This window comes from Saimiri boliviensis, chromosome 12, assembly GCF_048565385.1.
Source record: "Saimiri boliviensis isolate mSaiBol1 chromosome 12, mSaiBol1.pri, whole genome shotgun sequence".
Classification (NCBI taxonomy): domain Eukaryota; kingdom Metazoa; phylum Chordata; class Mammalia; order Primates; family Cebidae; genus Saimiri; species Saimiri boliviensis.
The window spans coordinates 9,292,542-9,319,436 of record NC_133460.1 but is presented as its reverse complement, the minus strand read 5'-3'; the positions used below and the strand labels follow the sequence as shown (position 1 = coordinate 9,319,436).

Sequence of the window (26,895 nt, the reverse complement as noted above, 5' to 3'; positions counted from 1 at the left end):
GGCCAGGGCCAGCAAGAGGCAGTGGAAATCCAGCCACAGCCCAAGGGACCCTTCGCGGTACTCTGAGCCTTGGAGGTGACTGGTGGTAGTATTTACAAAACTTACGCTGTTATTCCTTTTTTGTTTTTTCCTTCTTGAGACAGAGTCTCACAGTTGCCCGGGCTGGAGTGCAATAGCGAGATCTCGGCTCACTGCAACCTCCGCTCTCCAGGTTCAAGCGATTCTCCTGCTAAACCCCCGATCTCAGTCGTCTGCCTCCACCTCCCAAAGTGCTGGAATTATAAGCCTGAGCCATGGTGCCTGGTGGGCTACTCCTCTTTTTAAAGAAATTATTCACACATTTACATGATTAGAGAATCATTTAAAGAAATTATTGAGGCCAGGTGCGGTGGCTCACACCTGTAATCCCAGCACTTTGGGAGGCCGAGGTGGGTGGATCACGAGGTTAGGAGTTTGAGATCAGCCTGACCAATGTGGTGAAACCTCGTCTCTACTAAAAATACAAATTACCCAGGTGTGGTGGCGCGTGCCTGTAATCCCAGCTACTCAGGAGGCTGAGGCAGGAGAATTGCTTGAACCTGAAAGGCAGAGTTTGCAGTGAACCACGATTGAGCCACTGCACTCCAGCCTGGGCAACAAGAGTGAGACTCTATCAAAAAAAAAAAAAAAAGAAAGATAAATCAGAACTCCTACATGCTGCTTGAGTGGATGGAAAATGGCACAGCACCAGTGGAAAACAGCCTGGTGTCACCTCAAAACATCAAATGCAGACTAAACCTAGGTCCCGACAATCCACGCCTAGGTGAGGATGCAGAAGTGAAAATGCCGGTCTGACGGGACCTGATGCACAGCAGCACCATTCACAGCAGCTGAAAGGGGGACACGGGCCCAATGTCCACCAACGGAGGAGCGCATAAACAAAATGTGCCCCATGGAGCGATGATGGAATATTACTCAGCCATGAAAAGGAAGGAAGCCCTGACACTTGACACAACCTGGATGGGACTGAAAAAGGGATGCTGGATGAGCCGGGCGCGGTGGCTCAAGCCTGTAATCCCAGCACTTTGGGAGGCCGAGGCGGGTGGATCACGAGGTCAAGAGATCGAGACCATCCTGGTCAACAAGGTGAAACCCCGTCTCTACTAAAAATACAAAAAATTAGCTGGGCATGGTGGTGCGTGCCTGTAATCCCAGCTACTCAGGAGGCTGAGGCAGGAGAATTGCCTGAACCCAGGAGGTGGAGGTTGCAGTGAGCTGTGATCGCGCCATTGCACTCCAGCCTGGGTAACAAGAGCAAAACTCCGTCTCAAAAAAAAAAAAAAAAGTGATGCTGGATGAATAACCCGGTCATAAGACAGGAAATTCTTCTACCACCCCATGTCTTTGGATGAATTTGGTGTGATTTCATTCCTATGAAATGTTCCAGGTAGGCAAATCTAGAGCTTCGTGGTACACAGGGGTGAGGGAGGAACAGGAAATAAGAACTTGTGCTACTGGCGTGCTCTGGAGGGTCTCACGTGGACTGTGGGGATGGCTGTAGAGCTCTGTGAATTTACTGAAAACAACTGAATTGTTCATTGTGAACGGGTAAATTGTATGGCACGTGAATTAAATCTCAACAAAACAGCTGCAAATATTAAACCCACTGCGGGGTGGAAATGGAGGTCCACCTTTCCCTCTCTGCTGCTGTGCTAGGTGCCAAGGGGAAGCACTGCGCTGAGGATGGTCCGTTTTGGCCTTGACTTAGGAGCGCAGAGACAGGCCCTGGTCAGGGTGTAGCACGGGGCCACTCGCATCCCTGCTGTGACGGGCAGAGGCAACCAAACGAACCTCCTTCCATTCCTCCACAGAGCAGGAGGGTTCGGCTGCCCGTGGTGACCACCGCACCCTCAGTGAACCCAGGGAGGCCACCGGTCCCACTGGGGAACAGACTCCAACATGAAGCAGATGCAGCTGGTGGACAACAGCTAGCCCCGCATACCCCAGGAGCAGAGGCCTCCCACAGAACACCCACCTGAAGGATGACCAGGAGCCCCAGGACTGCTGTCTTCACGTCCTCCAAGGAGGCTGAGTACGCAGCCACATCCCTTTCTTCCAGCTCCGGGGGTGGGGAAAGGGAGCGGGCCATCACCTTTAAAGAGAAGGCCGGGACTCAGAGCCAGGCTCATCGATCTCTGTGGCAGTAGTTGTCAGATCAAACACTTTCTATCATCAACATCTCCTTTGTTTTTTTTGTTTTTTTTTTTTTTGAGACCATGTCTCAATCTGTCACCAGGCTGAAGTGCAGTAGTGCAATCTCGGCTCACTGCAATCTCCACCTCCCGTGTTCAAGTGATTCTCCTGCTTTAGCCTCCTGAGTAGCTGGGATTACAAGTGCACACCATCTCGCCCACCTAATTTTTTGTATTTTTAGTAGAGATGGGGATTCACCATGTTGCCCAGGATGGTCTTGATCTTCTGACCTCGTGATCTGCCAGCCTCAGCCTCCCAAAGTGCTGGGGTTACAGGCGTGAACCACCCGTGCCCGGCCTTTTTCTTTTTGAGATGGAGTCTCGCTCTGTCACCCAGGCTGGAGTGCAGTGGTAGAATCTCGGCTCACTGCAACCTTTACCTCCCGGGTTCAAGCAATTCTCCTGCCTCAACCTCCTGAGTAGCTGGGATTACAGGCGCCTGCCACCACACCTGGCTAATTTTCATATTCTTAGCAGAAACAGGGTCTCACCATGTTGGCCAGGTTGATCTCGAACTCCTGACCTCAAGTGATCCACCTGCCTTGGTCTCCCAAAGAAGTGGGATTACAGGCGTGCCTAACCTTCATCTTCGTTTCTCAAAAGCAAAGATGCCCTTTACACCCCTGAGTGTGCAGGAACCAAAATGCATCTGAAAACTAAAGAGCAAGATGCTGGCTGGGCAGGAAGGATGGCAGGCCAAAGCCCTGACCCCAGGTCTGGGCTCTAGCCAGGGTCCAGGAGGCCCAGCATGGTGGCCCCAGCGTGGGACAGGACACCCATGTCCAGGACCTTCAGTCATGACACAAACCCAACAGTGGCAGGCCCTGTACAGGCCTCCTGACACCCATCCTGCAGGGAGAAGAGCCTCACCAATGGAGACAGCCACCAGTCACTTGAAGAAGGGAACAGAGGGCCCAGAGGCCACTTCTGCCCATGGGGCTCTGGCACCGTAGCACCCCAGCCCTTGGTTCAACGGCACTCACCTTCTCGATGATGTCCAGCAGGCTGTTGAAGTGGTGTGTGTGGCAGCCCTCTGCCAGGTCCACCAGCAACTGGGTGGCCAGCTTTCGGACCTGGTGGTCTTTATCCTCGGGGATGTGGGAGAGCTGGGAGATGACCACCGAGTTAATCAGCTCCTCCTGCACAGGCACAAGGGAGGCAGGGTGAGCACCAGCCCAGCGAGGGCCACATCTCGTGAACTTCCAATTCCTCAGGGCACTGACCCTGAAGCAGCGGATATGTCCCTCAAGGCTTCAGCACAGCTGGGCAGGGAGCATCGGCACCACTGAGCATGACTCAAGAGACCCCAGTGCCCCTTCCCAGGGATCCTGTCCAGTCCCTCACAGGCTCAGGGCCCATGATTCACAAGGGAGCAGCAGAGGAAAGGCCCTGCTGGCGGCCCGTCACCGTCACAGCCGAGAGCCCCTCCCATGTGGGGCTGTATGTGCATGAGGGTGAGTGCGGGTGGGTGTGAGTGTGGGTGTGTGCACGTGTGTGTGTTGGAGGTAGGGAGGCCCTGGCACCACACCACCTGCTGTGCTGGGGACAGCGTCAGTTTTCACAGAAGCAGGTAAAAAGTTCCACAGGAACACAGAACAGGACAAGACCCCTGATGAGAGAAGTCAGAGGACCCAAAGGAACTTCCTGGAGGCAGCCCTTAGCTCCACCAGATGGAACTTGGGATTGCAACACCCAGAAGCACGCGATTCAGGGAGAATGCAGGCTGGGGAGGGGAGCACAGGGGGCAGCTCTCAGCAGGGCAGGACTTCGAGGCTGCGGGCAGGGGTACAACGGAAAGGGACAGCCTCAGAGCCTAAGCTGTATCTCCTGGGAAAGGGGTACAGCTGGCAGGCACACAGTGTCTCTCAAGGAAGGTGCACAGTGTGAACACCATGACAAAAACAGAAGACGATGTCCCCACACGAGACTGGTCTAAACTAACTCACAACAGAAAGCTTCTGTGTTTGGTGATGACCCGGCCGGGGCTCCCTGAGGCCACGCGTGGTGCCCATCTTGCTACCTGGCCACGTGTCAAGGCCTGGCCCAGGCCTGGCAGAGGCACCCAGGATGAGCAAGCCAGCGAATGAACAGAGGTAAACAGACCATGCCGGGGGCTGCAGAGGGCCCAGCAGGACCGAAGTCCCAGGCAGACCCCAGCTCTGCGGGAGCATGTGCAAGGCGGGACAGCCTGCCCCATGGAGAAACAGCCCTGAGCCCTCAGTTGCAGCTGCCCGGGACACGCACCTCATAGAACTGCCTGTTGATGAGCAGCACAAAGGACAGCACATCCAGCACCTTGATGCGCACCGCACCTCGAGACTCGCTCCTGCGGGACAGCAACCTGCTGGGGCGGCACAGAGCACCCGGCCACAGCCCCGCACCAGCCTGTCCGCCTGGCACTGGCCAGCCCAACTCTGGGTCCTCCCGTGGCCAGGCACACATGGCACAGGGCTCTGCCTCCCAGGACAGGTCTCTACAGACAACCTCCAACAGGAGGAAGCCCAGCGGCATCGGCAGAAGATTTTATCCTGCTGGAAAGCAAGCTAGCAACAGCTCACCCGGAGCCGGGGTGCTCCAGAGGCAGAGAGGAGGGCTCTGCTCATCGGCCATCCTGAGACCCAGCCCAGGGTAGGGGCCCCAGAAAGAGATAGGGCCAGGCTTCAGGCCTCAGGCAGGGCTGCAGAGGTCCCCTACCTGAAGAATCTCTCCATCAGCACCTGCAGGTTCTGAATCCAGCCATCCTTGGCCGGGTGGATGGACTGCGCTCTATAGGAGATGAGGTTCAGGAGGGAAGACTCCTGTCAAAAGAAGACTCAGCGTTGGCGCCTGCCCCTCCAGTGCTCTCCTTCTCCACCCTGGGCTGCTGGCTCGGAGGCTGGTTTGCTCTCAGAGCGCAGCCACCTCACAGCCTGCAGGGAGCCCACAGACACAAAGGCACTCCTGGCAGCTGGGGAAACTCGTGTACAAACCCATGGAAAAGCCTGGGCACCAAGCTGAGTGTTCCTGGCAAAACAACTGCTGCAGCCTGGGAGCCACAGGGCTCCACGGAGTTGGGCGGAAGCTTCCTCCTCCTCCACACAAGTGCGAGGAAACTGATGGGTAGGCTAACGCTGAGCTCACCAGCAGACACTGCTCTGCCGGCTGGTGCCCTGGCAGCCTTCCTTACCCTAGTGCAGAAGCTGGGAAAGCAGGTGCCCACCCAGCCTTTGGCTTCCAAGGCTCAGAAAGCTGCACTTCACCCAGAACCCAGTCCCTCCCTGCCAGCCAAAGCCCAAAAGCCCCACCCGAGAGGGGCTCTTACAGGCCTCTGGTCCGCACATCTCTCCACCAGCTCAAAGTATCTCTCCTGGGACCCATGGAACTCGTTCTGGTCACACAGCTCTTCTACCGTGGTCAGCAGGTCATGGACAATGGTCCTGAGCTCCAGGCTGTCCAGAGTCTGCAGTAGGCACCGTGACACAGGCTGACTTCCACTCCCCACACAGACTCAGCACCAGAGGTCTCGCTCTACACCCGCTGCATGGGGACGTTCCTGGCCACCTCAAGCCACACTGGGCCACATGGGGACAGACACCCCCAGCCCTCTTAGGCCATGCAGGTTGAGACACCCCCAGATCCTCTCCAGGGACCACACTGGGCCACATGGGTCAGGACGCCCCCCACTAGGCTGTCTCAAGGGCCCATAGTGGCTGTATTGGCAGCTGCTGTTCCTGCCCATACCCCACTCTCAAGGAATCCTGGCTATGCCCACACAGCTGGGTCAAGGAGGAAGCTCAGGCAGGAAGGCTGACAGCAACCACAACTATAGGCCCTTTCTTGCCTCTCCCAGGTCCAGCCTTTTCTAGAAGCCCTGGACTATGGCTTCTGCCACTGCCACTGGGAACTGCAGTATCCCCTGGCCAGCGGTCAGTGGCAATGGTCTGGCCCAGCAACAGGCCCTGAGAGGACTTCGGTCCCTACTAAGCCCCGGCCTGCCTTCCCCATTGCCTAGGCTCCTGTACGTTGTCCGCCACAGGCTCCAGGAAAAGGCCCAGCCCTGAGCCCCTGCTTGTTACTAGCCTCGCCTCCCCAGAGCCCCTAAACTGATGAGCCCATGTGGCAGTGGAGTCCTCCTTAAAAATGTAGTTAACAGACTTGACTAATGCTGTCTTCCAAAGTCACACCAAAGCCGCACTGGATTCCCTCTAGGAACTGTCCCAGGGCCCATTCAGGCCATGAAGGTGGCCTGCAGGTCACGCTGCAGACTGTGGGCAACAGTGGCCCAGCTGCAGCTCACCTACTGCATATTCCTGTCTGGGGCCAAAATGATGGCGCACATCTGGAAGGATCAGATCTGTCTCGAGTAAAAGGTGGATCAGCACCACGGTGAATCACCAGAGAACACGATTCCAGCAGTCTCTACGGGAGGCCCAGAGATGGGGCCCAAGGTACCATCTTCTGAGTGGGCTGAGCCTGCCTGTCTGGGGTCCCAGTGCTTCCTGGAGCTCCTGCCCCCGCCTCACCTGGAGCTGCTGAAGGAGCCGTTCGATGATGTTCAGCAAAATGTCCCATGTCACTGCCTGGAGCTCCTTCCTATACTTCTTGATGAGCCTGGTGATTGACAGGACAATCTCGTAGGACACCACCTCATTCGCACATGCCATAGCCTGGAACAGGAGCCCGGGCAGCACACAGGGTCAGAGCAGCTTGCTCGCCGAGGGACGCCCTCCCTGTCACCGTCGGAACTGGGTGAAGCACACCTGAGCCCACGATGCCCACCACACATGCATCATGGGCCGCAGAAACAGCATGTGGGTCGCCCAGGAGGGGTTTTCTACATGTTCCATCCTCCGGTACGTTCAGGACACAGACAGGGTCCCACCTCCATGACTGCCTGAAAAGTCCCTGACTCAGACAGACCAGCAACTCTGAATCCTGGGCACCCAGTGTGCCAGCCCAGCAGCACCCAAAAGCTGCCCCAAGTTCTGCTGCAAGCCGTGCACAAAGACGACACCCGCCCCCCGCAACCCCTATGGGGAGGGTTGCAGCAGGAAGAACAGAGGATCAGGAGAGACCATGTGACCTGCACTACAGCCCATCTGCGCTGCTCCTCACTGTAAAACCAGGATGGCCAGGTGCAGTGGCTCACACCTGTAATCCCAGCACTTTGGGAGGCTGAGGTGGGCGGATCACAAGGTCAAGAGGTCGAGACCATCCTGGCCAACATGATGAAACCCCATCTCTACTAAAATATAAAAATTAGCTGGGCATGGTGGCGCTCGCCTGTAGTCCCAGCTATTTGGGAGGCTGAAGCAGGAGAGTTGCTTGAACCCGGGAGGCAGAGGCTGCAGTGTACCGAGATCACACCACTACACTCCAGCCTGGTGCCTGTCAAAAAACAACAACAACAACAACAACAGGATGATTATGCATATGCCCCGCCCTCCAGGGAGCTGTGAGCACCAAAGAGGCCGCGCATGGAATGCGTGCCAGTTGCTGCAGGGCACTATGGAAAATGAAGCTGTGCCATGGCATCACTGCAGAGACAGGGCAAGATTAGCACTGGACAAAACAGAACCATCAACAGCAAGAGATCGGCTGTCCCAGAGGGAGCGTTCAGCCAGCTCTAGGTGATGCAACTGGTAAGATGTATGGTTTGCGTGATAATAAAGCCTTAGGGCCAGGTGCGGTGGCTCATGCCTGTAATCCCAGTATCTTAGGAGGCCAAGGCGGGTGGATCACCCGAGGTCAGGAGTTCAACAACAGCCTGGCCAACATGGTAAAACCCCATCTCTACTAAAAGTACAAAGACATTTGCCAGTTGTTGTGGCACATGCCTGTAATCCCAGCTACTCAGGAGGCTGAAGCATGAGAATCACTTGAACCCAGGAGGCCAAGGTTGCAGTGAGCCAAGATCGCGCCACTGCACTCCAGCCTGGGCAACAAGAGTGAAACTCCCATCGCAAAAAAAAAAAAAAAAAAGAGAAAAGAAAAGAAAGAGAGAATAAAGCCTTTGGCCAGGCATGGTGGCTCACACCTGCTGTAATCTCAGCACTTTGGGAGGCCAAGGTGGGTGGATCATCTGAGGTTTGGAGTTTGAGACCAGCCTGGGCAACATGGTGAAACTCTGTCTCTACTAAAAACACAAAATTACCTAGACATGGTGGTGGGCACCTGTAATCCCAGCTACTCGGGCAGCTGAGGCAAGAGAATCATCTGAACCCTGGAGGCAGAAGTTGCAGTCAGCCAAGACTGTGCCACTGCACTCCAGCCTGGGCAACAAGAGCGAAACTTCGTCTCAAAAAAAAAAAAAGGAGAGTAAAGCCTTCACAGTAGCCCCAGACTTCACCCCTGGTTGCAAAGCAACTACCTTGAAAGGCCTAAAAACGCCACTGTAGCTCCCGTAGCAGGACCCGCAGTGGGGTGGGAGGGCAAGGCCTGAGGGGGCTCTCCTGTTCCTGCCAACTCACTGTGCAAGGAAACCGCCTTACCTGGTAAAATGATGGCAGCACAGATGTCGGCGAGTTCCTGAGAGAATAGAGCCGGTGGGCTCCCCAGAGAGCCATGCCCACAAAAAACACGGCTCCTCTCAGCAGCGGGGCGTCTTCCATGTAGGCTCTGAAAGTGTTCCCCAGAGAGACAGAACGTGAGCAGGGCCCCAGCCCAGGGTCTGCCATAGATGGGTGACGTTGCTGGGGCTTCTGCAGCAGCCTCAGAGGTCCCTGTGCTTAGAGGGCAGGAGCACACTGGGAAGGGCAGGGAACACAGGCCAACAGTGAACACTCTCCTTCACTCTCACACACAGGTGGCAGCCCGTCAGTGCTGACCATACTGTGAGCCACAGGTCATGCCAGGGACAGGAAGGGGGCAAGAGGGACAGCCCTCAGCCTCACAGTCTAGGGGGAGACATAGGCGCCAGACACACCACCTTCCAGGTAAATGCAAAATCTCCTTGTCCAATCACAGCCAAGAAAGGAGAGCTCACAGGATGACGGCAAAACCTACTCAGGGAGGTGGGGGAGTTAGTGACCACGCTAAGACCTCAGGGAACACTCAGACTAACTCAGTGAAGGTGGAAGAACCTTTCAGCAAGAGGAATCAGTGCATGCACAAGCCCGTGGTGGGCGGGAGATGGCAAGACGGAAGGAATGAAAAGAGCAGGGGCTGAGGCAGGGCTGGGCCCCCCAGGGTCTGGTTCCATGGGAGAAGCTCGCATCCCGAGGGCACTGGGAACCAACTGGCTTCAGGAAAAGGGTGACATGGTCATATCTGTGTCAGAAAAAAGCCCCCTGGGTGCTGCATGGAGGAGTGGGCTTCAGGAGGTACAGATGGATACAGGAGAGCAGGAGGAGGGGCCGCGACAGCACGGATGGGAGGCCAGGGTGTGGGCGGAGCTGAGCCATCTCTCAGGGCTAAAGCAACAGAACTGGCCACAGTGTGGCTGTGGGGGTAAGGGGAAGGGCAGGGTCGAGGCCAAGACCTCAAGCCTCGCCTTGTAACAGGCTAAGCGTGGGGGAGCCCCGCTGGAGGATGTCTGAGCATAGGGGTAGGCTCCAAGCTGGATGTGGACATTCTGTTGAATTGACAGGAGGAGGAGTGAACAAGGACTCGCTCCCAGAAGTCACGGGCCTCGCTCTAGTGGCAGCCTCTGGAACAGCGGCCCGAAAGGACAGGGACTCTAAGCCAGTGTGTGCTCAGCAAGGGACACGGAGGCTGCCCAGAAGGCTGTGTTGGCCTCCACGGCCCTGAACCCCACCCGCTGCACTTGCCTGTCCTCCATGAGGTGGCACATGTTGTAGATGGCGCTGTGGCCCAGGTGGGTGCCAAGGAGGTTCCGCATCAGCTGCAAGACACGATGCACGTCAGGGTCACAGGTACGAGCCCTGCCCCCAGCTCAGTCCCTCTGCGGGCCCCACCCAGCTGCTACCCGTAGACACTCAAGGTTCGGCCAGCTCACCACCATCTCCTTCCAAACACAGAGGCAGCAGGGTTCTCAAAATGCCACCAAAACCCTGATCTCAGCTCAACTGCCCGAGAAAATGACACTGGCCATTCACCAACAGCCTATTGTCTTGCCATCCCAAGAACCAGACGACCATTCGTGGAAGACAAGACGGCCCTTGTCCCAACCATATGCCCTCAGGAACCCTCCAGAGCAGCTTCAGAGACCCCACCTTCCAGCAAGGCTCGCAGAGCTCCTTGACATTGATGGTGCGACAGAGGGTGACAATGAATACTGGAAGGCTCTCGGCCGGCAGGCAGTTGTAGCAGACCACAGCATCCAGCACCTGCAGGGAGACCTGGAGGGAGGAAGAGACGGGTCATGCCACTCCTGCCCCAGCTCCTGGCTGAGGAGAGGACACCCAGGCCTCCTTCCCACCTCCTTCAGCCTGCACTGCCACCCCTCCCCACTTCCCAGGCCGCCTCTCTCCAAGCCACAGGGCAAGCGGGCACGTGGGAAGCACCCGACGTCCCTGTCACTGTGGGTCACTGATGCTATCATCCACCCTGAGCCAACTCCACATGGAGGCGCCCTGCTGTCCTGACTTACATGGGGGACTCCTGAGGCTCAGAGAGACTGAGCAGCTTCCCCAGGGCCAGATAGCCAGCAGGTGCCACAGAGGGCTCAACCCCCAAGCCCCAGACTCCCAGATACAAGAGCGAAATGGACTGGCCCTGGGGAGGGGAGGCACTGACCTCTATGTCCACAGAGGATGCGGTCCGGACGCACAGCAGACAGATCATCCTGCAGGGAGCACTGTGCTCAGTCCTGGCAGCTCTGCCGGAGGGCCAAGCCACCCCAGGCTACGGTTTAGTCACTCTACGATGTCAGTTACACACATGGCTCATCCTCCCTGGGGGTCCCACCCACCCAACAAGCACTCAGGTTCCTGCTATGCACCAGCCATTGCTCTTGGTGCTGGGTGTTCAGCACGAGTGAGACAGAGGCCTGGCTCTCACAGATTTCAGGCAACAAACCATGACAAAAGATAACTAAGAGATCAGGTGATAGCTAAATAGAAAGTGGCTATGTCCACCACCAGCCTCTCCCTTCTTTTGGTGATTTCAACAACTTTATCCACCCTGCGTAGCTGAACTTAGGACCATTATCAGAACAACAATGCCAATTCTTTTCTTACTGAACCATCCTTGCGATGTACTCGTCGAGGTAACAGCTGTTGAATTTGACCAAATTCACCAGCACCAGAAGGAATTCTGAGGACAAGCCAACATCCATCCACTGCAGGACAAAGTCAGCTGGGGGAGAAGCGGCAGCGGTTTGCAAGGATGCTGAATCCTACCTCCCACTCGCTCCTCCTGGCAGGACAGTGTGTCCAAACCCATCGCTGCCAGATACCACATCATCAGTCCCCCTGCAGCAACAGGCAGGCCACGCACATACACTAGAATCTGCAGTCCCTGGGACTGCGCAGAGGGTCTGAGCCAAGACGGCAGCAGGAGCGTGTGTGCCGTACAGTCAGAGCCCAACTGAGGCTGGAAGGCATCAATACCCCCAGATTCCTGGGCATTCCCCATGCCCCCCAAGAGAGCCACTCAGAGGAGATGCCCACACACTTGGCTGCCAGCTTTGTCACTTCAGACAAGAAAACTGCTGGCAGGCACCTGGCCGGCACCTGTCCTGGAGGCAGCCCAGCCGCTGAGGCCTTTTTCTGGGTGACAGAACAGCAGAGCCTGAGTCAGACTGATCTCTTCCTCCTCTTTCTCTACTCTGCACAATAGTGATACAGAGACCCAAGACTAATGGAAACCTCCCACTGCAGGATGGCAGGAGGAAGGTCCGCAAATGGGGGATGGGAGGAGGAAGATGGGACCAGCACACGCCAGTGAGACAAGGTCAGTAGCACCACCTCCCAGTGAAAGAACTCAGCCCAGCTCCTGCCGCTGCAGGGATATTCCTAGGTCCCAGGCCCCAGAGACACAGTCAGCAGGTCTGCGGTGAAGGCCAGGACTCTGCATTTTTAGCAGGTGCCCCAGGAGATTCGGGCCATGCAGGTGAACCCAGGTGAATGGAGCAGCACAAGCATACCCGCGGCAGCCCCTCCCCAGCCCTAGGTCCTTCCCATCACAGATCACACTTGATCGCCAAGGCCAGAGAAACCTCACACCCAATGTGGTACCCACCCAGCTCTTCCTCCAAGTAGGTGATGTGTCTCCCATTGTCCGTGAGGGCCTTGAAAACTTCTAGCCTTTCATGGAGGTCTTCGTTGGAAGGGTAATCCTTGATGACCTTAAAGAAGAGGGCTCTGAGGATCCCCAAGCGCTCGCCCTAAAGACAAGACACAGGATCAGCAGAGCCTGCCAGCATCTCCCCCGCAGCTGCCAAGAAGTCCCCGAAGTGCAAGGGGCACCTGCACTCCAGCCCTGGGCCCCATTCTTCCCACGAGTGCCCTGCAAGAGACAGGTCTGCAACATCAGTGGTGTTCAGGGCAGGGGGCCGCTGACCTCCATATGGGGAGCACCTGCTGCGTGTCGGTTCCTGGCACAGTGGGTTGTTTAGGGCAGAGACAACACAGCTCCCACCCGACCCCTGCACTTGGTACAGGGCAGGCACCCCTGTGTTCACAGACTGATAACAAAGCTGAAGCGGGGGAAGCCCAGGAGAGCCCGAGCGGACAGCCCTTCTGAGCAGTGAGCAGCTGAGACATGAAGGAGTGCAAGTGGCCATCCAGGGGAGGCTGGAACAGCAAGAGGCCTGGGTGTTCAGGGTCCTGAGACCAGCACGGCTGGAACGCGGTGAGCAGGGGAGCGGCCCCGAAAGGGGGCGGGGGCAGAACAATGTCACAGCTGTGCACCAGCTGCCAGGCACAGCCTCAGCACTCTGCAAGAACTGCCTCACAGGATCTCCAGAACATCCCAGAAGAGGAAGATGCCACAACCATCTCTGATTACAGGTGAGGGAGGAGGCAGTGCCCACAGTCACACAAACATTGTGACAACAGGAGACCTCAAAAGCCGTCCAGCTCCAGCCCGGTCAGCCTCTAGACCCCGTGCCCAGCACCTCACCTAGGCATGAGTCCAAACCCAGCCCAGCAGGGACAGGACAGTTAAGTGGGCGGCCTCACATCCCTCATCCCAGCGTCGCCCGGGGCCTTACCTGCCCCTGCACGATGGCCTTCAGCAGAGCCAGCACCGCGTGCCGGGCCTCCAGCGGCCGTTCTGGCTGCAACATATCCGCAACTGCCTTCCAGAGCGCTTCCACTGCATGCTGTCACCAGCAGAGGGAACAGTGGTGAGGATGTGCTCTCCAAGAACCCTGGCCCCATCAACTGGAGGACAGTGCCATGAGCAGAGGACAGGGCAGAACAACAGGGGCTTGTGACTTAGAGCCCACCTCTAAAGCTCACGTTTTGTGTGTGTCCTGCGGCCTGTGATAGTCACAGGCTTAGAATGGGGAATGGCTCAGAGCTGCCTCAAACCCCAGCAGGTCCCTTTCACCACCATCAGGTGACAAACTGGGGACACAGAGGATAGCACCAGGACAGGGCGGCTATCCTGGCCTCATGTGGACCAGCAGGGTGTCCCACCAGAGCTGTGAGAACACTGGCAGGAAGTCATGGGACAGTGTCAGAACCAGAAGCACACACTGAGCCCTGGGCCTGCACCTACCCCAGAAACCCTGCTTGTGGCCTTCCTCTATTGAACACGCCAGGCTTGGGACCTCGGCCTGACATCCCTACCCGGCCCCTGCTGCCCGCCTTCTGAAATCTGCCTCCCCTAACTTCCACCCAGCCTGTGGGGTGCTCGGCCCTGCTCCCTAGAGCTGCCAGAACCAGTCTCACTCGCCAGGGGTTTGGGCTGGCTCTCACCACCTTCCCTACTCCACGTCAGCCACGAGCCATGGCTTTCACATCACAGGCTCTTTCCTGGACCTACTCCTCTCAGGAGGGGAACTAAAATGGCCCTCCTTAGTGATATTAGTGGCTCATGCCTGTAATCTCAGCACTCTGGATCACTTGGGTCCAGGAAATTAAGACCAGCCTGGGCAACATAGCGAGACCCTGTCACAACAACAACAAAAAAAAAACCACAAAACTCAGCCAGGGGTGGTGGTGTATGCCTGCAGTTCCAGCTACTTGAGAGTCTGAGGTAGGAGGATCACTTGAGCCTGGCAGGTAGAGGCTGTAGTGAGCCATGATTGTGCCACTGCCCCCCAGCCTGGGTGACAGAGTGAGATCCCGTTTCTCACCAAGTAATAACAAAATAGCCGCGTTCTTCTAGGTGTCATCTGACCAACGTCCCAACCAATTCAGGACAGGTGGCATTCTTACTTCCTTTGTCTCACTGACAATACTCCTATGGCTGCAACCTGAGTTGCAAAGATGTGTGGACACAGGGCCCATGACCATTCCAGCCTCGGAGTCCTATTCATCTACTAAAAGGCTGCTGCATACCCACACAAACAACTTTCAGAACTGGATGCAGGATGCTTATTTTTTTTTTTTGGAGACAGAGTCTTGCTCTGTCACCCAGGCTGGAGTACAATGGCATGATCTCAGCTCACCGCAACCTCCGCTTCCCAAATTTAAGCGATTCTCCTGCTTCAGCCTCCCGAACATCTGGGATTACAGGTGCCTGCCACCATGCTGCCTAGCTTTTTTGCTTTTTTTTTTTTTTTTTTTTTTTTTTGAGACAGAGTTTCACTCTTGTTACCCAGACTGGAGTGCAATGGCGCGATCCCGGCTCACCGCAACCTCCGCCTCCTGGGTTCAGGCAATTCTCCTGCCTCAGCCTCCTGAGTAGCTGGGATTACAGGCACACACCACCACGCCTCATTAATTTTTGTATTTTTAGCAGAGAGGGGGTTTCACCATGTTGGCCACCCTGGTCTTGAACTCCTGACTTCAGGTGATCCACCCACCTAGGCCTCCCAAAGCACTGGGATTACAGGTGTAACCCACCGCACCCAGCCTCCAAACCCTTTCTGGTGTTGCTGGAGAAGCCTAATCTCTTCGCTCTGCATGTCCACACTTGATTGGTCCCTCAAGGTTGTACTCAGGGAATTTCCAGAAGCTTCCCCATCACGAAGAGGAAAGCTAAATTTCCCTAAAATAGTGAAAACCAGCCGGGCGCGGTAGCTCACACCTGTAATCCCAGCACTTTGGGAGGCCGAGGCAGGTAGATCACGAGGTCAGGAGTTCAAGACCAGCCTGATCAAGATGGTGAAACCCCGTCTCTATTAAAAATACAAAAATCAGCCAGGTGTGGTGGTGCGCACCTGTAGTCCCAGCTACTGGGGAGGCTGAGACAGGAGAATTTCTTGAACTGGGAGGTGGAGGTTGTAATGAGCCAAGACCGCACCATTGTACTCCAGCCCGGGTGACAGAGCAAGACTCCATCTCAAAAAATAAAAACAGACAGTGCAAACCGGATCATCAGCAGTCAGCTGTCAACCATGCTCCTGAAAAAGGCAAACTCAGACTTCTAAACAATCTCCATGCCCTCCTCTAGTAGCTCAACTACACAAACCTACCTCTTCAAATTTCTTAGTTTTTGCAACTTCACAAATCTGTCCTATCATCCGGATGCGATTGTTGAGGCCACATTCCACACTCAGTTCCTAGAGAAAGATAAAAAAAAAAAAAAAGGGGTCATCGCTCAGGTCACAGTCTCCTTAACTGCACGTCACAAACCACCTAAAGACTCGCACTGGCCGGGTGCGGTAGCTCACGCCTGTAATCCCAGCACTTTGGGAGGCCGAGGCGGGTGGATCACGAGGTCGAAAGACCGAGACCATCCTGGTCAACATGGTGAAACCCCGTCTTTACTAAAAATACAAAAAATTAGCTGGGCATGGTGGCGTGTGCCTGTAATCCCAGCTACTCAGGAGGCTGAGGCAGGAGAATTGCCTGAGCCCAGGAGGCGGAGGTTGCGGTGAGCTGAGATTGCGCCATTGCACTCCAGCCTGGGTAACAAGAGTGAAACTCCGTCTCAAAAAAAAAAAAAAAGAAATGTGCAATTTTTTTTTCATGACTACAAATTTTGCATTGAGATGCAACATGACATGAATTATACCATTAACAATTTCAACCTGCACAATTCAGTCTTTTTTTTTTTTTTTTTGAGATGGAGTCTCACTCTGTTGCCTGGTCTGGAGCGCAGTGGTACAGTCTCAGCTCACTGCAACCTCTGCCTCCTGGGTTCAAGCAATGCTCCTGCCTCAGCCTCCCGAGTAGCTGAGATTATAGGCGCCTGCCACCACACCTGGCTAATTTTTGTATTTTGAGTAGAGACAGGTTTTCACCATGTCGGTCAGGCTAGTCTCGAACTTCTGACCCTCAGGTGATACGCCCACCTTGGCCTCCCAAAGTGCTAGGATTACAGGTGTGAGCCATCGTGCCTGGCCCAATTCAGTCTTTCATATAATCACAATTCTTGCAGCTATCTCTGCTAATTCCAGAATCTTTTCATCATCCCAAAAGAAAATTCCATGCCAACTCCCTCTTCATCCCACCCCTGGCAAATATGAATATACTTTGTGTCTGAATGGATTGGTCTAGTTGAGCATTTCACATAACTAAGTTGTGCAGTGCAGGGCCTTTGTAACATTCTCTCACCCGGCACGTTCTCCAGCTTCATCTGTGTTGTAGCATGGTCAGTGCTTCATGCCTTTTTACTGCCAAATCACATCCCACTGTATGGATGGACTAGATTTTACTTATCCATTCATCAGTTGATGAACGTTTTAGTTACTTCTAATTAGAAAATTTTTCAAGTACAAAAATTCAGCATTTACTCATGGGCAAAACACAATGCAAAGTATGTGTGACAAAGACACGAACGTACATAAAAAGTTAGGACCTAGCCCAGGTGCAGTGGCTCATGCCTGTAATCCCAGCACTTTCGGAGGCTGAGGCGGGCAGATCACCTGTGGTCAGGAGTACAAGACCATCCTGGCCAACATGGTGAAACCCTGTCTCTACTAAAAGTACAAAAACTAGCTGGGTATGGTAGTGCCTGCCTGTAGTCCCAGCTACTTGGGAAGCTGAGGCAGGAGAATTGCTTGAACCTGGGAGACGGAGGTAGCAGTGAGTAGAGACTGCACCACTGTACTCCAGCCTAGGCAACACAGCAAGACTCCATCTCAAAAAAAAAAAAAAAAAAATTAGCCCAGCGTGGTGGCAGGCACTTGTAGTCCCAACTACTTGGGAGGCTGCACTAGGAGAATACCTTGAACCTCAGTGGCAGAGGTTGCAGTGAGCAGAGATCGCGCCACTGCACTCTAGCCTAGGTGACGGAGCAAGACTCAGTCTCGAAAAAATAAAATAAAATAATAAGAACCTACTTCTCCCCCGGGCCATATCCTTACCTGTGGAGATGACGATACTCAGGTCCCATCTATAAAATGGGCTTTCTTTCATCAACATCTGGGTACTAACTCAAGTGTGCCTAAAGCCGGTCACCAAGATCCTGACTTTCCAAGTCTCCTGAGGCAGGACACGTAGGCCTCCAAGTACTGGAGACAACGTTCCTGTGCAGTCACCAACAACCCATCTCCCACAGAAGCTGGTGCGAGACCAACCCAAACTTCCCTGCTCAGACGCTGCCGCCCACCCCGCCTGACTTCTCTCTAGCCCAGCAAACACAAAGGTAGCTCACTCACTCTCAGGACTTCCGCGGTGATGATAAACTCTGTTTGTTTGCCCTCTGCAGACCTGGGATTTGGCCTCGGTGTTCCCAGTCCCAACAGATTCTTAAACTTCTCCTTCAGGCCTGAATCTTTGCTTGCTGGCTTGGCCATGGTGGGCCAGAACGCACCAGAAAACCCCTCTGAAAACAGAACAAGCATGGGGACATCTGAGCAACAGCTCTGTCCACCTTCCCCACTGCGGACCTCCAGCCGTCAGGACCCTGGGTCTCCGGTGGGCACAACCTCTCCTCCCACTGCCCCTGGGAGAGCTCAACTACAGGCCGCAGACAGGCATCTAGGAAAGCCTGGGAGACAGCAGGCCTGGTCTAAGGAGCTCTGTGCTCAGACGCTGCCGCCCACCCCGCCCGACTCAGTGCCCGGGTTAGGACGGCCGCCGCGAGGTCCAGGGAGCCCCGACGTTTGCATCTTTCCTCTCCCCATGTGGAACAGGAGCTGTCAAGGAACCGCCTGCAGCAGAGACCCGCTCGCACCCGCCATGACTTCAAACCAAGGGATGCTCGGAGCTCCGGGATAGGGATGCAGGGGGCGCGGGTGAGGCCCGGGACCCGGACACTGCAAGGTCCGCCTCCCCAGGCCGCTGCCCTGCTGCCCTGTGGGGACCGGGCCACGGTGTGGCCCAGGCCACTCACCCCACGCCGCGCCACCGCGCGCCGGGTCGCCCCGACGCGGAGAAAGGCGCACCCCCTCGGGCCCGGGCGCCGCCGGAAGCACAACTTGCGCTTCCGGCAGCGGCACCGCACGGAAACCCCCCGCGGAGTTTGCTGGGAGTTGTAGTTCTGGTCCTCCTGCTGGAGGAAAGGCCGGTGAGCCTTGAGTCACGTGACGGGGCCGCGGGGGCCGCTGGAGTGTGTAGTCCGCAGGAGTTCGGCATGAACGCCTGGAGCGCCAGGATGCTGACCCGGAGCCGGAGCCGGGGACCCGGGGCTGGGCCGCGGAGGTGTGGGGAGGAACCCGAGCCTCTCAGGAGGGGAGAGGCTGCAGCAGGTAGCGCCGCGCCCTGGCCGGAGCAAGGGAGGAGACGGGATAGGGGCTGCAAGCTGGAGTCCCCGGCCGCCTCCTAGCTGCTCGGGCCGGAGCTGTAGACCCGGCATTCGCGAACGATTCCTTGACTCCACGTGGGGCCCTGCGTTCCCATCTTGCGCTCTTTTCCCAAAAGACGCGGTCCACAGGGGCTGGGTTTCGGGCACTCCGCTTGGCTGCCCACTTTTGCCCCGAGCAAGAAAACGCTTCCCTTCCCACCAGCCTGCCCGGGAGACTCTTCACTCCAGGAGCTGTGGGCCCCAGCCCCGCCCTCCTGCAGTGAACTTGCTTCTCTCAGAGAGGCTGGGTGCCAAGGACACACCCAGCCAGCAGCCTGCTCCCTCAGCTCGAGGGTGCCTCCGAGGGAAAACAGGAAAGGGCATGGCACTCGTTATATTTATCCTGCAGCCGTTAAGGACATGTTGAGGGCCAAGCATGGCAGTGAGCAGAGAGGGACACGGACAGGGCCCCTGCACTAGTCCCTTCGGGACTTCCGCAGAATTGGCCAGAGGGGGATTCCCATAGGCACCCAGGGGCCCCAGGCATGGCAGGAACTGCTGCAGCTCGGAGCAGGCAGGCGGTGATGCCAGCCAGGGTGACAGGAGCTTTGATGCCAGGATAGAGTTTGGAGTTTATTGTGGCAGCAAAGGGAAGTCAATTAGGAGATTTTATTTGTTTTGAGACAGATTCTTGTTCTGTCACCGAGGCTGGAGTGCAGTGGTGTGTTCTCGGCTCACTGCAACCTCCGCCTCCCGGTTCAAGTGGTTCTCCTGCCTCAGCCTCCCAAGTAGCTGAGACTTTAGGCACCTGCTACCAAGCCCGGCTAAGTTTTGTGCTTTTAGTAGAGATAGGTTTTCGCCATGTTGGCCAGGCTGGTCTCGAACTCCTGATCTCAAGTGATCCACCCGCCTCAGTCTCCCAAAGTGCTGGGATTACAGGAGTGAGCCACCATGCCCAGCCAGCCAAGAGTTTTTAAAGGGAGTGACACAACCTAATCCGGGTGTTACCAAGTTGTCTCTGGTGCAATATAGAGGGGGGCACCATGATAGAGGCTGTTGCTAGAGTCCTTATGGGACCTGGACCTTGTCAGGGTCACTGGCATAAGGAGGGCTCACCTACCCCAGCCTGCAGAGGGCAGAGCACCCCAAGCATATTAGATGATGGACAGTTGTGGCATGAATGAGTGAGCTAGCAGGTGGGATGGCACCCCTACCCTACCTTCACTTGTGGCCCCACCAAAGGGACTGGGTGGTGCTTTTTGCAGAAAGAAGGAAAAGCCACAGCCCCGTGAAGCATCAGCGGAAAGCACAGAGACTGTGTGTGGCCTATGAGGGCTCAGACAGTGAGAAAGGTGAGGGGGCTGAGCCCCTCACTGTGCCAGTCTGGGAGCCCCAGGACTGGCAGCAACAGCTGGCCAACATTCGTGCAATGAGGAGCAAAAAGGACGCACCCGTGGACCATCTGGGGGTCGAGCACTGCTATGACTCCAGTGCCCCCCCAAAGGTAGGCAGGGGCTTCATATGCCCAGGTGACCCCCCCCCCAGCAAGATACTTGTTTTCTCTCTACCCGGTGGCTCTTGGCTGGCAAGAACTTTAGACCAAGCTGAGTTCTTTTTTTTTTTTTTTTTTTTTTTTTTTTTTTTTTTTGAGACGGAGTTTCGCTCTTGTTACCCAGGCTGGAGTGCAATGGCGCGATCTCGGCTCACCGCAACCTCCGCCTCCTGGGCTCAGGCAATTCTCCTGCCTCAGCCTACCAAGTAGCTGGGATTACAGGCACGCACCACCATGCCCAGCTAACTTTTTGTATTTTTAGTAGAGACGGGGTTTCACCTTGTTGACCAGGATGGTCTCGATCTCTCGACCTCGTGATCCACCCGCCTCGGCCTCCCAAAGTGCTGGGATTACAGGCTTGAGCCACCGCGCCCGGCCCAAGCTGAGTTCTAATCCCTATTCCCTATTTTAGAGACAAGCAAACTGAGGCCTCTCTGAACTTGCCCAAGCCCTCACTGGCCACACAGTCTCTGTGCTTTCTGCTAACGCTTCACAGGGCTATGATTATGAAGCAATCATAATAGTAGTGGCCAATAGCTATTCAGTAGTGATGGGCCAGATAGAATTTTTTTTTTTTTTTAATGAGACCGAGTTTTGCTCATCACCCATGCTGCAGTGCAATGGCACAATCTCGGCTCACTGCAACCTCCACCTCCCGGTTTCAAGCCATTCTCCTGCCTCAGCCTCCTGAGTAGCTGGGACTATAGGCATGCTTCACCACACCCAGCTAATTTCTGTATTTTTCGTAGAGACAGGGTTTCACCATGTTAGCCAGGCTGGTCTGAAACTCCTGACCTCAGGTGATCCGTCTGTCTTGGCTTCCCAGCGTGCTGGGATTACATGCGTGAGGCACTGCGCCCGGCCCACATACGATTCTAAGCACTGAAATAATTTAAGCTTCACATTGATCTAGGGAGGCAGGTACTGTTACTGTCCCGGTGTTGCGGATAACCCAACACACCCAAACTAGACCTGGGCGTGAGGGGAGCCTGGCCCAGGGAATCACCCAGGACCCACCACCACCCTGGTCCCTGTCACTGCACGAACAGGTGCGCAGGTACCAGGTGCTGCTGTCACTGATGCTCTCCAGCCAGACGAAAGACCAGGTGACAGCGGGTGCCATGCAGCGGCTGCGGGCGCAGGGCCTGACGGTAGACAGCATCCTGCAGACAGATGACACCACGCTGGGCAAGCTCATCTACCCCGTCGGTTTCTGGAGGGTGAGCCCAGCCTGTAGCAACCGGGGCTGGGGTGACACTGGCTCGGGAGAGACCTCAGAAGGCTGAGGGGGGCTGTGGCGGTGCAGGAGGCAAGGGTCAGACATCTCTGGCCCCAGGGTCCCCTGGAGCCCCCATCCCAGGCCGTGGGGCCGTGACGCCTGGCGCCCAGTCCCAGCAGCTCCTTGGCCTTCCCGTTTGCATCCTCCCTTCCTTCCTCTGTCTCCCCGCCTCGCCGCCTGACCACCCTTCCTCACCTCCCAGGCTGCCTGCCCACCCCCTTTCCCTTTGTTTACTGCAAGCCTCCCCAGTACGTCACCCGCTCCTGTCCAGATCCCCCCACCCTCCAGGAGCCCCGGGGAGGCTGTTCTCCCACCCTGCTGAGCATTGGAAGGTTGTGGGCGGATCTGTTGAAAGCAGCTTGGTGGGTGGGGCGGCTTCCCCTTGACACCCGCGTGGGCCGAAGTTTGTCAGATGGGTTTTAAATAGCCCTCTCCACTTGGGCACAGGATGGGAACCACCCGGCAGTCCCAGCAGCTGGTGGGGAAGCCCCAGCTCCAGCCCTCCTTCCTGAAGGCCCAGGTGCAGCCAAGACCCACTCCTGGGAGCAGCTGACCTGCCTGGGTGCTGGCAGGGCACCAGCAGGCAGGGGAACCTGAGCCAGACCCTACACACACGTCATTGGCCTACATGAGTGGGAGGAGGGGGTCAGGCCTGCCTTGGGCCTCCCTGCTGCCCTCCACTCGTTCCTGCCACCTGGGGGGTAGGGTGTGAGCAGGTACCTCGCACATGTCCTGGGCAGGTGACAGGTAGCTCTGGCCACCTGTGGGTCTCCTAGGGGCTACCAGGTCGGGCTATGCCCCTGCCTCTAAGGCTGAACCCACCCCATCTTCCAGAGCAAGGTCAAGTACATCAAGCAGACCAGCGCCATCCTGCAGCAGCGCTACGGCGGGGACATCCCAGCCTCTGTGGCTGAGCTGATGGCACTGCCCGGCGTCGGGCCCAAGATGGCACACCTGGCTATGGCTGTGGCCTGGGGCACTGTGTCGGGCATTGGTGAGTGGCACATACCCCAAGAGGGCTGGGCTAGCTCTGGCCCGCTGGCTGCTCTTGGGATTCCCCACATCCTGGTGACCTGTGTTTCCACCTTCAGCATCCTTATTCTCCACTCAGCCCATAAGGTCAGAAAGGTGCTCACACAGCTGAGCCGGGCCAGCCCCACTCAGAGACAGGTGCTGGGGCAGGAGCTCACAGGGGCTGAACACCTGCATATGCGGGGCTCTCGGGGAGGCCCCAGGCTAGACTCCCTACCTGCGCTGTATTGGGGAGTGATGTGGAGGGTGGAACTCCCCCCTTGTGGGGTGAAAACACTGATGTTTGTGCAGGGAGCTGCTGGGGGCCTGGTGTGGGCCCAGGACCTCTAGGAAGGTCCCTGAGGTCGTCTTGCCACTCAGAGCTGCAGGGCAAGGTTGGGTGAGCCAGGCTAAAAGAAGGAAGCGTGTTCCTGGCAGAAGCAACAGCATCTGCAAAGCCAGGAGGCGGGAGAGAGGGCCAGGAGCCAGAAGTTCTGGAATCAGATGAAGGCAGAGTGGGGAGGTGAGGGCTGAGGAGGGAAGAGGAAGAGTATCACCTCGGTAGGTGGCGGGGAGGAAGGCATTGGGGGGGAGGGGGGAGGATTGAGAGGGCGGTGCTGGGGGCACGGGGCAGGGAGGGTGGGGAGGGGGCCTCCCTGAATCCTTTCGCTAGGTCCCGGGGTCTCATCCTGGCACCTGAGGCTTCTTGGCAGGGAGGTGAAGACAGACCCCTGGGTTTGGGGTGCGCCTGCCTCCTCCTGAGCTTTGCCCAGAGGATTTGGGGCTCCTAAGGCCACATGCAGCCAGATCCAGCCAGTCTAGAAACCAGGGCTTGGCCCTGCCCTCTGTGTGTCCCCATCCCAGGCCCCTTTGGGACTCCTGCAGGGGGCCTTCCAGCACTGCCTGGCAGCAAGAGGGCCACCGGGAGCTGAGGGCCTTGGTTCTGGGGAGGGGGCCATCTGGTGAGGCGAAAAAGCCAGAGCCAGGCCGGGTGCACCGGGGCACAGCTTCCTCCCACCCAGACTCCCAGCGCCACCACCTGCCAGCCTCTCAACAGACACTTGAGCTTATCTGGGTGGCTGTCCTCAGCTGCCTTTGTCCCTGGAGTGCCGCATTGTGGTTGGGCAGGGCTGTGGGGGAAGGTCCCTGCCCACAGCTAGGCAGGGAATGGGCTTTGGGAGCAGCGGGCACAGGAGTGGGAATACCTCCCTCTCTGGGTGTCTATGGGCCTGACCACCTGCCAGAAGACCCCAGGGCTTCCTCTTACGGGTTCCCAGAAAGAGAAACACTCTCAGTTAAAACATCAGAGTTGGCTGAGTATGAGGGCTCAAGCCTGTAATCCCAGCGATTTGGGAGGCTGAGGTGGGTGGATCACCTGAGGTCCGGAGTTCAAGACCAGCCTGACCAACATTGTGAAACCCCATCTCTACTAAAAATACAAAAATTAGCCAGGCATGGTAGCCCATGCCTGTAATTTCAACTACTGGGAAGGCAGAGACAGGAGAATAGCTTGAACCCAGGCGGTGGAGGTTGCAGTGAGCCGAGGTTGTGCTACTGCACCTCCAGCCTGGGCAACAGAGCAAGACTCCATCTCAAAAAAAAAAGAAAAAAAGAGGCCAGATTGCACCATGGCACTCCATCCTGGACGACAGAGCGAGACTTCGTCTCAAAAAAAAAAAAAAAAAAAAAAAAAAAGAGGCCAGGCCGGGCACGGTGGCTCAAGCCTGTAATCCCAGCACTTTGGGAGGCTGAGGCAGGTGGATCACGAGGTCAAGAGATCGAGACCATCCTGGTCAACATGGTGAAACCCCGTCTCTACTAAAAATACAAAAAATTAGCTGGGCATGGTGGTGCGTGCCTGTAATCCCAGCTACTCGGGAGGCTGAGGCAGGAGAATTGCCTGAACCCAGGAGGCGGAGGTTGCGGTGAGCCGAGATCGCGCCATTGCACTCCAGCCTGGGTAACAAGAGCGAAACTCCGTCTCAAAAAAAAAATAAAAGAGGCCAAAGCCATACAGTGCTGGCTCCAGTCCCAGCTCTGCACCTCCTCGTTGAGTGACTTTGGGCAAGGCACTTGGCTTCTCTAAGCTCTGGCCACAAAGTGGTGAAGGAGTCCTCCTCACTTACTGTCCAGCTATGCAGGAGGCTCACATAGCGTGATGTGGCTCTGCTCAGCCTTGAGTCTCCTAAGGAGCATGGCCACTTCCATTAGAGAGGAGGAAACTCAGGCTCAGAGCCCCAGGGGTGGGACCCCTCAGCCTTGGGGGAGACGTCTCCCCAAAACCTCGGACACCTTTTTCCAGGCAGGTGATGGCAGAGCAAAGGAGCTGGTGCAGGGCTTGGCTTTCTCTTTGGCAAACACTGAAGGAGGAGGCCAGGCTAGGGCTGCAGCTGGCCGGGGCGACCGGGTGGGAAAAGGGAGCCCTGAGCCGGGCGCGGTGGCTCAAGCCTGTAATCCCAGCACTTTGGGAGGCCGAGGCGGGTGGATCACGAGGTCAAGAGATCGAGACCATCCTGGTCAACAAGGTGAAACCCCGTCTCTACTAAAAATACAAAAAATTAGCTAGGCATGGTTGTGTGTGCCTGTAATCCCAGCTACTCAGGAGGCTGAGGCAGGAGAATTGCCTGAACCCAGGAGGCGGAGGTTGTGGTGAGCCGAGATCGTGCCATTACACTCCAGCCTGGGTAACGAGCGAAACTCCATCTAAAAAAAAAAAAAAAAAAAAAAATGGAGCCCTGATGAGCAGGCCTCTGGGGTGGCCAGCTGAGGGGAACCGGGGCCAGAACCCAGTGGGATAGAAGCTGCCACTGGCCGGGCCATGCTCCTGCTCTGTCCCTGACCACTGCAGTGGCAGGTGCTGGCTCTGCAGCCAGTGACCTCATGCCAGCCCACTGGGCAGAGCTGTTGCCACACAGCCTAGTGCCCAGAGCCAGTGTTTATGCTGGGTGGGGCCTCAGGCCACAAGTGATGGACAGAGGAAAGCCTGGCTGGGCCCTTTCTGGGCCGGGGCCTTGATCCTGGGGAAGCTGAGGGCAGACAGGTGCTTCGGAGTCGGGATCCTGCCGGGCCTCGGTTTTGGCATCCGTGGGACCTCATGAGGATTCGCTGAGCCGGCCAATCTCTCAGGCAGGGTCTGGGCCCAGCAAGCACTTGTCCGAGTAAGCTGTCACTGTTGTTGTGGGAAACAGAGCTTCAAGCAGAGCCGAGTCACCACCCCTAAGCCCTGCCCAGAGCAGAGACCCTACCACCCAGACACCCATCTTGCACCAGGGTTGGTGGGAATGGGTCAGCCCAAAGCAGAGCCCCCATCAAGGCTGGCTCAGGTGATGGGAGGGAGGCCTGCACCCCACTAGAGGGCTCAGCCCCTGCCCCAGCACCTCGGGGGCAGCCGAGATGGTCACGTGTAGGCTTGCAGTTCCAGTCTCTAATCGGAGGGCCACGGGGGTGGTGGCAGATTTGCCTCTGGGTGGGGAGGGGCATAGGCTGGGCTGGTGGAGTGTGCCCCCATTCACCCCGCTTGGCCTCCTGGCAGCAGTGGACACGCACGTGCACAGAATCACCAACCGCCTGAGGTGGACCAAGAAGGCAACCAAGTCCCCGGAGGAGACCCGCGCCGCCCTGGAGGAGTGGCTGCCCAGGTATGAGTATGTGGGGGGCTTCCTGGGTGAGGGCTCACCCCGCCCTCCCTCCGTCAGCACTGACCCAGCCCCTCCCCTACAGGGAGCTGTGGCATGAGATCAACGGACTCCTGGTGGGCTTTGGCCAGCAGACCTGTCTGCCCGTGCACCCTCGCTGCCAGGGCTGCCTCAACCAAGCCCTGTGCCCAGCCGCCCAGGGTCTCTGAGGGCTGTGTGGCTTCAGCCATGGTGCCGCTGTGGCTGCCGCCTGTGAAGTGCCTTTGCGCAGGAAGCCACACCTGTTGGATAAAGCTTTGGGGTGTTTGCAGGTGGCGTCTGGCTGATGTCTGTCCCGGAGGGGCCGGGGGCCTGGGAATCGTGTACAGGCATGTGTGCGTGCACACCCGTGCTTGCGTGTCTGAAGCAGGGCCGCCTGGGAGGCCGGCTGGGGACGTGACAATCTTTGCTATTTACTCAGGGATGGGGAGGGAGGAAGTGGAGAGAGCCAGCTGCAGCCGGCTGCTGGAAGTCTGCTAG

At 56.8% G+C, this 26,895-nt stretch overlaps 2 protein-coding genes across 18 annotated transcripts in view; one reads left to right on the top strand and one right to left on the bottom strand.

Moving 5' to 3' along the window:
- TSC2 (TSC complex subunit 2) overlaps positions 1-18,589 on the bottom strand; it is a 36,814-nt gene extending 18,225 nt beyond the window's left edge. For 8 of the 16 annotated variants that reach the window (XM_003928416.4, XM_003928415.3, XM_010339073.3 and 5 more), the window contains exons 1-16: positions 18,510-18,589; positions 17,833-17,999; positions 15,703-15,789; positions 13,327-13,437; positions 12,354-12,498; positions 11,351-11,468; positions 10,908-10,956; positions 10,385-10,510; positions 9,980-10,053; positions 8,702-8,828; positions 6,734-6,877; positions 5,533-5,670; positions 4,926-5,029; positions 4,476-4,557; positions 3,215-3,370; positions 2,015-2,131 (exon numbers count right to left, since the gene is read on the bottom strand). In XM_003928416.4, the coding sequence (XP_003928465.3) occupies positions 2,015-2,131; positions 3,215-3,370; positions 4,476-4,557; positions 4,926-5,029; positions 5,533-5,670; positions 6,734-6,877; positions 8,702-8,828; positions 9,980-10,053; positions 10,385-10,510; positions 10,908-10,956; positions 11,351-11,468; positions 12,354-12,498; positions 13,327-13,437; positions 15,703-15,789; positions 17,833-17,970 (1,716 nt within the window). In that variant the 5' untranslated portion in view covers positions 17,971-17,999; positions 18,510-18,589. Of the gene's footprint in view, positions 1-2,014; positions 2,132-3,214; positions 3,371-4,475; positions 4,558-4,925; positions 5,030-5,532; positions 5,671-6,733; positions 6,878-8,701; positions 8,829-9,979; positions 10,054-10,384; positions 10,511-10,907; positions 10,957-11,350; positions 11,469-12,353; positions 12,499-13,326; positions 13,438-15,702; positions 15,790-17,832; positions 18,000-18,350; positions 18,469-18,509 lie in introns of those variants that run through there. The other 8 variants (XM_074381741.1, XM_074381742.1, XM_074381744.1 and 5 more) reach the window with 3 other exon arrangements.
- A 117-nt stretch (positions 18,590-18,706) lies between these two features.
- Positions 18,707-26,686, top strand: NTHL1 (nth like DNA glycosylase 1). Of its 2 annotated transcripts, none has more exons than XM_039478088.2 (6): positions 18,707-18,864; positions 20,165-20,403; positions 21,501-21,671; positions 22,565-22,724; positions 26,277-26,379; positions 26,462-26,686. In XM_039478088.2, exons 1-6 carry the CDS (start codon positions 18,750-18,752, stop codon positions 26,583-26,585), a joined length of 912 nt encoding a protein of 303 aa, XP_039334022.1. In that variant the 5' UTR covers positions 18,707-18,749; the 3' UTR covers positions 26,586-26,686. The 2 variants fall into 2 exon arrangements, with proteins under 2 accessions (XP_039334022.1, XP_003928467.1); XM_003928418.4 differs by having other exon boundaries at positions 26,274-26,379.
- The last annotated feature ends 209 nt before the right edge of the window (positions 26,687-26,895 follow it).

Excerpts from the sequence above, each read along its gene's own strand:
- NTHL1 (XM_003928418.4), top strand. The coding sequence starts at position 18,750 with ATGAACGCCTGGAGCGCCAGGATGCTGACCCGGAGCCGGAGCCGGGGA. Across the intron at positions 18,865-20,164 it reads GAGGGGAGAGGCTGCAGCAG|AAAGAAGGAAAAGCCACAGC; the intron begins GTAGCGCCGCGC and ends TGCTTTTTGCAG. Across the intron at positions 26,380-26,461 it reads CTGGAGGAGTGGCTGCCCAG|GGAGCTGTGGCATGAGATCA; the intron begins GTATGAGTATGT and ends CCTCCCCTACAG.